The sequence below is a fragment of the Danio rerio genome, chromosome 23 (genome assembly GCF_049306965.1).
Source record: "Danio rerio strain Tuebingen ecotype United States chromosome 23, GRCz12tu, whole genome shotgun sequence".
NCBI lineage: Eukaryota > Metazoa > Chordata > Actinopteri > Cypriniformes > Danionidae > Danio > Danio rerio.
The window spans coordinates 8997700-9010000 of NC_133198.1; the positions used below are offsets into that span (position 1 = coordinate 8997700).

General features: G+C 36.8%; 1 protein-coding gene across 1 annotated transcript in view; it reads left to right on the forward strand.

Annotated features, from left to right (window-relative positions):
- The first annotated feature begins 2555 nt into the window (after positions 1 to 2555).
- xkr7b (XK, Kell blood group complex subunit-related family, member 7b) overlaps positions 2556 to 12301 on the forward strand; it is a 146438-nt gene continuing 136692 nt past the window's right edge. The window contains exon 1 of the mRNA XM_068216748.2: positions 2556 to 3040. Within this exon, the coding sequence (XP_068072849.1) occupies positions 2565 to 3040 (476 nt within the window). The 5' untranslated portion in view covers positions 2556 to 2564. The remainder of the gene's footprint in view (positions 3041 to 12301) is intronic.

Consider the following 12301-nt stretch of genomic DNA (forward strand, 5'->3'; position numbering starts at 1 on the left):
ATATATATATATATATATATATATATATATATATATATATATATATATATATAGGCAACGCAGTGGCGCAGTAGGTAGTGTTGTTGCCTCACAGCAAGAAGGTGTTTCCTCAGGGTGCTCTGGTCCCCCCCATATATATATATATATATATATATATATATATATATATATATATATATATATATATATATATATATATATATATATATATATATATATATATATATGACAGGAGACAGAGAAGAGTAGAATTAGAATAAGATCCTAAACCTGTAAATTGATTTTCATGATTTTCATAGCTGTTCTTATGTATGTGTATATGACCACCTATCAAAGCATTTTATTCACTTGGATTTGTGTCACAAATATTTGTTAACCCTGTATGTATTACTCTCAACGGACACCTGTCTTCCAGAAGCCATTGACTGTAGCACAGTATAATCGTGTGCACATAACAAATGATCATCACGGTCAACGATTTCCGTGTAGCAATTTTCTTGTAGCGACGATCATTATTGCGTGTGCGTTTTCTTTACCAGTTGTCAGTCAATTTCTATGTATGGTATATTAGTACTTTAGAGTAAGGTGGAAACTTAGCCTCGCCGTCATAATGACAGTTCTAGTATGACAACCACTATCGAGAGAGCGAGAGAGAGCGTCAGTCCCACTAATCAATAAACCATTTCCAATCCTTCACCACAAAAGCACGAGGGCGATCATTCTCCATTTATGGACCTAAGAGCACATGGAAAATATACAATGTATTAAATAAGCCGCCTCGATGGATGGGCTGGTAACTGGTTCGTGTGAATCTGTAAAATATTCTGAGCTCATATATAGAGCTATGTAGTTTGCAGTCCTGAAAGCCTGTTTTGTGTTTCCAGATTCGTTTAGAAATCTGCCTTTTCACGTTTTATATCAACTTATAATGAGTAAAGGCCATTTTTTTTAATCAGTAGGTGCTAACAAGCTGCTTAAAAGACAAGCATGTGAATTTACTTGATTCACACAGCTGTTGAAGTCTTTATTTAGCAGTATGAGGAAATATTTTTTTAATTGTGCAATTTATGTTGAGGTAACAAACCTCTATAAAAATCCCTTTAAGTCATCTTACTTTAATTTTATTCATTCATTCAATTTCTTTTCTACTTAATCCCTTTATTTATCAGGGGTCACCACAGCAAAATGAACCGCCAACTTATCCAGCATATGTTTTACGCAGTGGATGCCCTTCCAGCTGCAACTCAGTAGCCTAGTGGGAAACATCCAAACACACTCATTAACACACATACACTACGGCCAATTTAGTTTATTCAATTCACCTATAGCGCATTTGTCTTTGGACTGTGGGGGAAAGCGGAGCACCATGAGGAAACCTACGCGAACACGGGGAGAACATGCAAACTCCACACAGAAATGCCAACTGGTTCAGCCGGGACTCGAACCACCTAGTGCTTACACTGAGCCACCGTGTCGCCCTCATAAATCACTAATTGAATGCATATATATAGAATATGCTGTCAACTATTGAAGCTACTCAATAAATTAAATAGCCTACAAATCGGATAATGCTGCTTCACATATCGTCAAAGACAATGATTTGCTATTAAATGAAATTACACACGAAACTTTAAATATAAAGCATATATGAAAGTAAAATGTCCACTTTAGATATCAAATAAGACAAAAAGTATGTTAAGTGTCGTTTTATTGCCATGTAGAGGTTTAAAGGAAAGAAGAAATAAAGATTTAAAATGACAGATAAGTAGTGCTGCACTTGATCCTTCAATAGAGTTAATGTTCCTTCTGAAAGAACCAGACAAGATTTTTTGGTATATGGCTAGACTAATGTTGCACTGAATTTATTTTATTTTTATTTATTTTTTTGGTGCGTGTCTTCTGTAAATCAGGGTAAAATGCGCACATTATTTTATATATTTATTGTTTTTTTTTTCCTGACCAGATAAATAAATATGAGGACACATTATAATGCAAAATAATAATAAAGCAACAATAATTTATTTGTATTGATGTTTGAAGCCTCATTTTCACATATTATCCGAATACATAAAATAAGGATATTCAATTATTTTAATCATTTTGTGTAACTTCATGGAAAGTAAAAAAAGAATCACAGTTCATTTGGACATTTTTGCTATAAGCTGCATTTACTGTAGAGTTTAAAAAAAAGCTATATATAGTAGAACTACGATTGAATCCACCTGTCGTTCATTTTAATTTCACTCTCATCAAATCTGAATTTTCCCACAATTTTGTGGTAACGTTCATGAAGCAAACCAAAAGTCTCACAGGCCGCTGCGCATCTTTGTAGTCGCTCCAACAAAATGTTTGTGAAACAGGGCTGATTGCATCCCTCCGCAAACCAATTATATCCCCGAGGTCTGTCCGTAATCCCTCCCCTTCTCTATCTCTCCTCATCCATCCCTCTCTTCTCTCTCTCCCAACGCTCCCATGAACTTTCACACACACTCTTCAGCACACACATCCCCCTCCCCTCTCATTGTACTTCGCTTTCCTTTGCCCACTCTCTTTCTACAACAAACATGGCCGCTAAATCGGATGGAGCAGCCGTGTGTGAGAGCGCTTCTCGGTGTCTGCTTGGCCCTGAGCAGAGCGCGGCTCCTCTGCTCCCTCACGCCGAGAAGCGCTTCTCTCTGCTGGACTGCTGCTGGGTGCTCTGCGCCCTCCTGGTCTTCTTCTCCGACGGAGCCACCGACCTGTGGCTGGCAGCGGACTACTACTTGAGGCGGGACTATTGGTGGTTCGGGCTTACGCTGGTGTTCGTGGTGGTTCCCTCCGCGGTGGTTCAGGTGTTAAGTTTCAGGTGGTTCGTGTATGATTACTCGGAGATGAGCGCGTCTCCGGGAGGGGACGGATGCAATTTCAGCACCAAGGACAGCGACCGGCGGAGCGGCAGCGGCAGAACTCTGCCTGCGAGCGGCACGCGGAAATGCTGCAGAGTGTGCATGTGGCTCTTCCAGTCCATCATCCACATCTTGCAGATCGGCCAGGTCTGGAGGTAAGATGCGTTATGCACAACTTCTCTCTGAGCCCACACGCGTGGCGGTGATGCATCTCCATCCAGAGTGTCTGTTTCCTTGGAAGGGATGCTAGTCTTATTGTGGCTTGGTGATGCTTTGGGAGCAGATGGAATGAGCTGCATCCCTGTCTGTCTACATCCCGACTCGCTCCTCTTGGCTGCGCGTTTTTGCTGTTTGCCAACATATCGATGGTGTGCCAAAGTGGACAGATCGCCCCGTGCCATCTCTGGTGGCCCCGCGGTCACGTCACCCTCAGGTTATATTGAAATGGATGTTGCGTTTGGCTTATGTTCACCGTGTCCTTTGGAGCAAGCAGTCAAGTAATAAGAGCAACTTATTTGCCAATAAACATGCGTTCTGATTTTGAAGGCATCTGTGTGCACTGGCATTCAGTTGGTCCAATAAAGCTCCTCCAGGTTTGTGTTGCAATATGAGTAGCATGCATCATATTTATTTTACCTTCTTTAGGCGATTTGCAGCATACTGTATATGCAACCTTAATGCTCATTGAAGTTGGATTTGTGTTCGCAAGAAGTTGTCATGTAATATTTAACGACATTTAACATGATATCACCTTATTTCTATTTTATTAAGATATGCCCAGAATGACATTGAAACCTTATTTTCCCCATAATGTGTCATTTTATTTTTAGAAAAGCTATTTGAACTTTAAAGAGGGACACTTCACAGTACATAAATGTTATATGTATTTAAATTGGAGCCTTTTTGTCAAATGATGTTGATAGTTAAACATCTAAAGCGACATCAGTGCTATGTTTCTAATATTGTGATGACTTAATAAAAATTTGTTGGGTCATTAAAAGGAAATTTTTCACAAATATTCTCTTCAAATATCCGACCAATAAAATAGCTTGGTCAATTCAACAGTAAATCCAACAGTATAGTCTACAGATTCAAGCATATCTCTTTTGAGATAAAACAGGCACATGCTTATCACTGGCTTAGCAACTTCTTCTTCTTCTTCTTCTTCTTCTTCTTCTTCTTCTTCTTCTTCTTCTTCTTCTTCTTCTTCTTCTTCTTCTTCTGAGGTCTAAAACTCATTCTTGTGTTGTCTTCTTTCTTTCTGTTGTCCTCTAATTGTTGTTTTTCTGTTCATGAAGAAGTTTTCAACACTGCCAAAGCTTGTTAGGCGATCTCCATGGGCATCAAGTGCTCTTTGGGATGACATAGTGTACTATAATTGGGAAAATTATTGAAGTATGTTGGTTTCTGAAGGGTCACTTCACCCAAAAATGTAAAATCTCAGTCATCATTCACTCACCCTTCACTTTTCTTTCTTCCGTTGAACACATAATAAGTTTTTTTTTTTTTTAATAATGCAGGTTGATGGCACCCATTGAAATCCATTACTAGAAATTAATAGATATCATCAATCAGCATTTTTCAAAATATCTTCTATTGTGTTCAACAGAAGAAAGAAACTCATAAAGTTTAATCTTGAGGTAATGGTGAGGTAGTTTTCATTATTGGGTGAAATATCCCTTTAATTTATGTGTGGAGTTTGCATGTTTTCCCTGTGTTCGCGTGGGTTTCCTCTGGGTGCTCAGGTTTCAAGTCCAAAGGCACGTGGTCTAAGGGGAATTGGGTAGACTAAATTGTCTATAGTGTACGAGTGTGAGTGAGGTTGTATGGGCGTTTTCCAGTGATGGGTTGCAGCTAGATAGGCATCCGCTGCATAAATAAGTTTACGGTTCATTTCACTGTCACAAGGCCTGATTAATAAAGGGACTAAGCCTAAAAGAAAATGAATGAATGAATGAATGAATGAGGAAACTTATTATATTCAACAGATGTAATATAAATATCTGCGCTCCCCAGAAGGTGTTTCTCAGCTAAAACTAGCCAACAGATCATGTATTGTACTGTACCTTTTTTAGTTTGCTGTTTAAATGTGAGCAAAAGCACACTGTTTATGTGTGTCGTTTTAAATGAGTTTTAAAGGCTTTTAAATGACAGAAGCAACTAAATAAGTGAATCTCACAGAAACAAAATGTTAGAAATGAGCAGTAGGGGTTTCAAATCTTACACATTCAAACCAGAGTCAGGCCATGAGGCATAAGAAGAGGTTAGGCAGTGTAAAAAATGCTGGATTCCACACAATCAATTTTTGTTGGGACAACATGAAGGAAATGAGTTAACATATTAGTCCAGGGGTGGCCAACCCTGTTCCTGGAGAGCCACCTTCCTGCAGATTTCAGTTGCAACCCATATCAAACACACCTGCCTGTAATTATCACGTGGTGTTCAGGTCCTAATTAATTGCTTCAGGTGTGTTTGATATGGGTAGCAACTAAAATCTGCAGGAAGGTGGCTCTCCAGGAACAGGGTTGGCCACCACTGTATTAGTGTTTGCAAATTGAAGTGGATTGAACATAAAACAATTAAGTTGTCCCCCACAAAAGTCAAGAATTGTGTTCTTTCAGCTGATTGTAATTAAGTAGTTTAAACAGCAAGCAGCAAGCATCATTTTTGAGTGCAACTTCTAGACTAAAGGAGATTTCTAAAAGGTTGCTGAATACATTATTAGATTAGATTCAACTTTATTTTCATTACACATGTACTAGTACAAGGCAACAAAATGCAGTTTAGGTCTAACCAGCAGTGCAATAGCAGCAAGTGCAGGATACAGGTATAAGTTATAAAGTGCAGTTATAGAAAAACTATGGTGATATTTACAGATGGATGTACTATGAACATTATATACAGGTTGCATTAGCTATGAACAGAGATTTACAATCAATGAATATATGTGCAGGTTGCTATTAATCAGAAGTGTGCAGATAGATAAACATGATTACAAATGTATATGTACTGTGGGTGTGTACATAAATAGAAATGTGCATGTGCAGTGGGTATGTGCAGTTCAAATGAATTAATCAGTGCAATGAATATGTGCAATTTTTAAATGTGCAAATGTTAAACAGTGCAGTGATTGTGAGTAGTATAAGTTAGAGGAGTGTGGGGGGTGTATTGGTGGCAAAAGAGTCAGTGAGGGGCAGAGTTCAGAAGGGAGACAGCTCTGGGGGAAAAGCTGTTCCTTAGTCTGTTGGTTTTTGTCCATGGGAGCCTGAAGCGCCTGCCGGAAGGCAGGAGAGAAAACAATCTGAGAGCAGGGTGAGAGGTGTCCTTAAGAATACTGCGTGCTCCGCGCAGACAGGGTTTCTTCTGGATGTTCTCAATGGCTGGCAGTGTGGTCCCTGTGATGCGTTGGGCAGTTTTCACCACCCGCTGCAGTGCCTTACGCTCAGCAACAGAGCAGCTTCCATACCAGACTGTGACGCAGTTAGTCAGGTTGCTTTCAATTGTGCAGTGGTAGAAGTTCACCAAGACAGCTGATGAAAGCTGGTTCTTCTTAAGTTGCCTTAAGAAAAATAGGTGCTAGTGAGCATTCTTGACCAGGCTGGAGGTGTTAGTGGTCCAGGAAAGGTCCTTTGAGATGTGGGTCCTCAGGAACTTGAAGGATGAGACAGGCTCAACGGCCATCCCATTGATGTGGATGGGATCATGTGAGCCTGTTCGTCCCTTCCTGAAGTCCACAATGAGCTCCTTGGTCTTGTTGGTGTTAAAGAGCAGATTATTGTCGGTGCATCAAGTGTCCAGTTGCTGTATCTCCTCCCTGTAGGCCGTCTTATCATTGTGCTTAATTGTAGTTGTTGTGGAGTAAGGTTGATAAACTAGCATTAGTTACTGCTCTGCTGTGCTGGGAAATACACAATTGCATTATTAGTGTAATTTTCTGATCTTTATGTAAAGCGTAAAAGTCTGTCATCTAACTGTATATTGCATAATAAATTACACTGATGGTAAGTGTATTTTGGGTCAGATAAAACTAACAACACAGCTCTCTGAATAAAGTCAGAGACTGGTAATTTTTGACACATTAACTGTACAGCATGTCTACAAGTACATTCAGAAAGTACATTTGGAAACATTCTCAAAATGTGAAGTAAAATACTTGTTGTGGATATGAAGATAGAGCTCGAAACTTTAGTATTCATTCCATCATTCAGAATAAAAAGTGTTGAACTGACCCTCGTTGGTCAAGCCGTCCAACTGGCAACATTTATAGCCCCCTTCTGAAATTTTTATCCTTTTTCAAATATTTCCGTGTTTTCCTTATAAGTAAAAAAAAAAAAAAAAGTATATACATACATACATTTACTGTAGTAAAAAACACTTTCTATATTTTCTATAAAAAAATTGCATTTTTTGTTTCCATGTATGAAATAAATAAACTGTCACTTTCCTAATTAAATCACACACACACACACACACACACACACACACACACACACACACATACACACACACACACACACACACACACACATATATATATATATATATATATATATATATATATATATATATATATATATATATATATATATATATATATATATATATATATATATATATATATATATATATATATATATCTTAAGGCTGAATCACATATTTTACGATTTGAAAGATAATAAATTAAAAGGATTTTTTTGTTAATACTAGACAACACTTGATGTCTCTTTGTCAGTGAGTCAGTGACAGTTATAACGAATACATTCTTTAAGTGCTTCTGTCATTGTGTTTAATCTTTTCTGTGCAAGACTGTATGACATAGTTAATGCCACACAAACTGTAAAGTGTTTTATATTGGTTGTTCATTTTGAAAAAAAAAAATAGCGAATACTAAGTCGAAAATAAAATAAATGAAAAATAACGTGCATAGTTAAATGAGTTCAATACAACAGACAAAAAAATCAAATAAACAATAGTTTATTATTTTCTGGGGAGTCTAAACAGTATTCAAAAGCAATAATAATAATAATAATAATAATAATATCAATAATAATAATAGTATTAATAATACCAACAATATTAATAATAATAATAATAATAATAATAATAATAATAATAATACCAACAATAATATTATTAATAATAGAAACAATAGCAACAACAACAACAACAATAATAATAATAATAACACTATTACTTTTAATTGAGTAAATAATATATAATGTTCAATTAATCTTTAAGCTACAAACCTTTCATTTTTTGTGCCCAAATGGCTCAAGTTTGCTTCAAATTCTTACAGTCAGGCCTAAAAACGTGTGCCAATAATAACCTTTCACTGGAAGTTTAAAATTTGAAATGACTCCACTTTGTTGTTAACTGTAATGTCTGGTCAACTATAATCCCAACTACATTGCAGATCCTTGCAATGTGAGTATTGTGGATGTAGAAGTTCATATTAGAATTTCACAAATACTGTATAAAATATGCAAGAGAATGCATGAGAAGGGCTTTCCCCTCGTCTAATGCTGCTCTCCTGATTTCAATGCAGGGACAGAAGAAACGATTGACTCTCACATGTGTGTGTATGTGTGTGAAAGAGTGTTTTACTGGTAGTTAAGTGCTGAATTATTAACACAGGGGCTGGGGAGGACTGTGCGTCTTCAGTGATTGTGTGGGAGAGGACATAGCATTTCCTGCCATCATTCTCCACAACAAATTCCTGTTACCTCTTTTTCCTTCTCGCTCACTCTCTTTCTTTACCTCCCACTTGAATTCTCGAAATATGACTTATTATTGTGAACAGTTGTAAACGGAGATCTCTGTGTGGAAATATTTGCATGGCTTGATGTGCTTGTCCATGTGAAATAGCTGTCCGACTGATATGGAAGCCTGAAGATGTCTGAGAGCTCTTTATTTTTCTGTCTGTCTTTGCATGTTTGTTTATCAAATATTTGGATACATTTGGTTATGCAAACAGCCACTTTATTCTGTATTTAAGTTGAATTGAATATGCAGAAACTATGCAAGAAATAGTAACCAGTACCAATATAATTTATATATATATATATATATATATATATATATATATATATATATATATATATATATATATATATATATATATATATATATATATATATTAGGGATGCCACGGTTCTCAATATAATATTGAACCGTACTGTACCGTACGACCTCCTCGGTTCAATACGCGCTTGTGAATTGCGGTTTTCTCGATTGTGCATTTAAATAATTTATGTGCGTTTTATATCTTCCCGAATTGACTGTGTGTGCCTCTAAATCCATGAGCTGAGATAAGGAAACTCCTCCCCACGAGTAAATATCCAATCACTTTGCTCTAAAGTTAAGGGGCGCTTGACCATCATTTCACACTTTAACATGGAGAGCGGCGGTACAGTGAGGCTGAGGCAACAGTAGAAGGAAGCTCTGGCGAAGTGAGGCAACAGTACGAGAAAGCATGCGTCTTTTTTCAGTTTTCAAAATCATTTAGGTTTTGCTGTTAAGTATAATGCCAATAAAAGAAAAAACGGTAAACAAAAAACAACTGTGTGCAAGCATTGTTTTACACTAGGGATGGGAAGATTAACCGATATGTATCGATACGCGGTCATGCGCGTGCACGATGCGAGTGCATCGGTTGAGCAGCAGAGGATGAATGAAATTTTGGAAGCAAATCGAGATACATCGGTTTTTGCGAGATGCATCGATTTTTCCGAGATACAGCTTATATTTTTAATATAGAATGTATTTTTATTTATTAACAAGTGTTGTCAACCTGTTTTTGGCGCATAATTTAATCGACCTACATAAAGTAAGCCTTAGCAACGGATTTGCGGATGTGCACACACTACAACTCAGTGTATCAGGTGTGCGGATGAAGCTAGTGGAGCGCCCTCAGAAAGTGCGAGAAGCAAAACAAACATTTTATTCCCCACTGAGTTTTAAATCTAAAGTATGGCAAGCAACATTATGGATTTAAGGATGGACGACATGACAGGACAGATGCAATTTGCAAAATGTGCCGCGCATCTGTAAAATACGCGGGCAGTCCGACTAATCTGAAATCTCACTTGAAGCAGCGCCACGGTGTTGTTGTGGAAGCATCTTCCAGTGTTTCTGCATCCCCGGCTTTCGCACTGCTTCAACCAGCTCCAAAAGTGGTGAGAAAAGCATTGCAAGTTTTTTTTCCGTGCGCAACAGTTCTGCTCGCTCTACGCCAATAACGAATGCTATTGCATTGTTCATCTGCAAAGATATTCAGCCTAGTGTCACGGAGAACGAAGGTTTTAAACACCTCCTCCTGTTAATTTTTATTTAATTATAATAATAATAATATTAATAATAATAATGATAAAAATAATTGGGTGTCACGGTGGCACAGTGGGTAGTTTGACCACCTCACAGCAAGAAGATTGCTGGTTTGTTATATTTTTATTAGCCTGTTGTTTACAGTGACAGTGATGTTTCAAAGCAGCATAACACTGCTAGTTCACGACCTTAAGTTTTGAATAATCAGTGGCAAAATATCTTTGTAAAACTTGTTTTCATAGTTGAAAAGTTAAATCACAATTCTTGTTGTGCAATGCTAAATTTATTTATGTTGAAAGAGTGCAAATATATATATATATATATATTTTAATATATATTGCACTTATACATTCTGTTTATCTTGAAAATACTTAAATATGTGCTATATGTTCTAAAATGGCCCTCTACTGTAAACTGACACTCTGGCTCTGAGAGAAGAGCCAGTTTGTAAAAAAAGTCTTGGTTTTACTTGGTTAACAAATAATCAAACTCATTCAATGGCACAGCATCCTCTTTCACACATCTCATAAACTTGATCTAATTAGTGCTGAAATATCGCATCGTATCGTGATATGGGTGTGAATCGTATCGTGTTGCATCGCAATATGTCACAAATGTATCGCTAATATATCGGATCGTATTCTTTGTATCGAGATGCGTATCGGATCGGCATTATAGCTTAGATGCCCAACCCTATTTTACACGCATTACCATGACTGCACATCTGTAGCGCCATCACCCAGCAATATCACTGTCTGAAGGCAGGACAGCAGAGAAGGTAATAAAGTCCTCCAAATAGCAACAATCCCTCGCTGAATCTTTCAAGCAAACATACTCCACTGGTTCTGAGAGACACATAAAATAACAAAGGCAGTGCGGGTGTTTATTGCTAAAGATTTGCAACCATTTTCGGTAATGGGAGATGGAGGCTTTTGCCATTTTATAAAAGCACTCGATCCGCGTTACAGACTACAGTCTCGCATTGTTTCAGCACCAAGATAATTAAGATGGTTTATTTATGTTTACTTAAGTACAAATATGTTTATTTGAAATGGCCAATTTATCTTTATTAGCTCCACATGTATGTTTTTTTTCAAAGTGTAGGATTTAATGTGTTTCCCAGTTTGTACATGGCCTACCAGCAGCTGTGAGATTTCAGTGTTCATTATTTATACAATACACTAGGAACTACTGTACTTTTCTTGGCCTTTAAGTAAAACAAAATGAGTATTGCAATAAATTGTTTTTATTTTTTTCTCCTTAACCTCTTACTGTTCCTATTGCCTAAAAAAAAAAAAAAAAAAAAAACATGTGTCAAGCCAGAACCGAACCGAACCGAAAACCATGTTAAAAAACCGTGGGCTAACTGTATTGTTGCATCCCTAATATATATATATAATATATATATATATATATATATATATATATATATATATATATATATATATATATATATATATATATATATATATATATATATATGAGCAATATTACACGAGTAGCAGTGCAATAAAGCTGTATATTGGCACCTGTGGGAAGTGTGCAGGCGTGCACTTAGTGTCCCACCAGTGACTATATGCAGCCATATCGCACTACTACAAGTGTGATATTGTGTTTATACAACAGTTCGATGGCATAATTGTTTATATAAAAAAGAAAATCAAGCACAGGTAGTCACAAAACCCTTTTATAAGAGGAACCACTTTCTTCCGCCACTTATTCCCATATGCAGCTGATGGTCAGATAGCAGAGACTGTTGCTACGTCACCAGCGTCATCTGAGAGTTAGTATGGATCTCTAGGGTAATGTCTAAAGTGATGACAAAACAGGTGATTTTGCTCACATTTTAAGATTATAAGGCTGAACGGCATGAAATGCCATCAGTCTACAGACATTTTCCAGTATTTCTCTGTTGCAATTGGGAATCACAATATTACTATGGTATAAATACAGCACTAGAGCCTACATAAGAGAGGAATTGACTTAGAAAATAATTTAACTGTTTAATAATTTAATCAGCTGTAGTAAGAAATTGCATTGTTTTTCTATTTATTATGTTTTTATTTATTATTATTTTAGAAATGTATTATGAT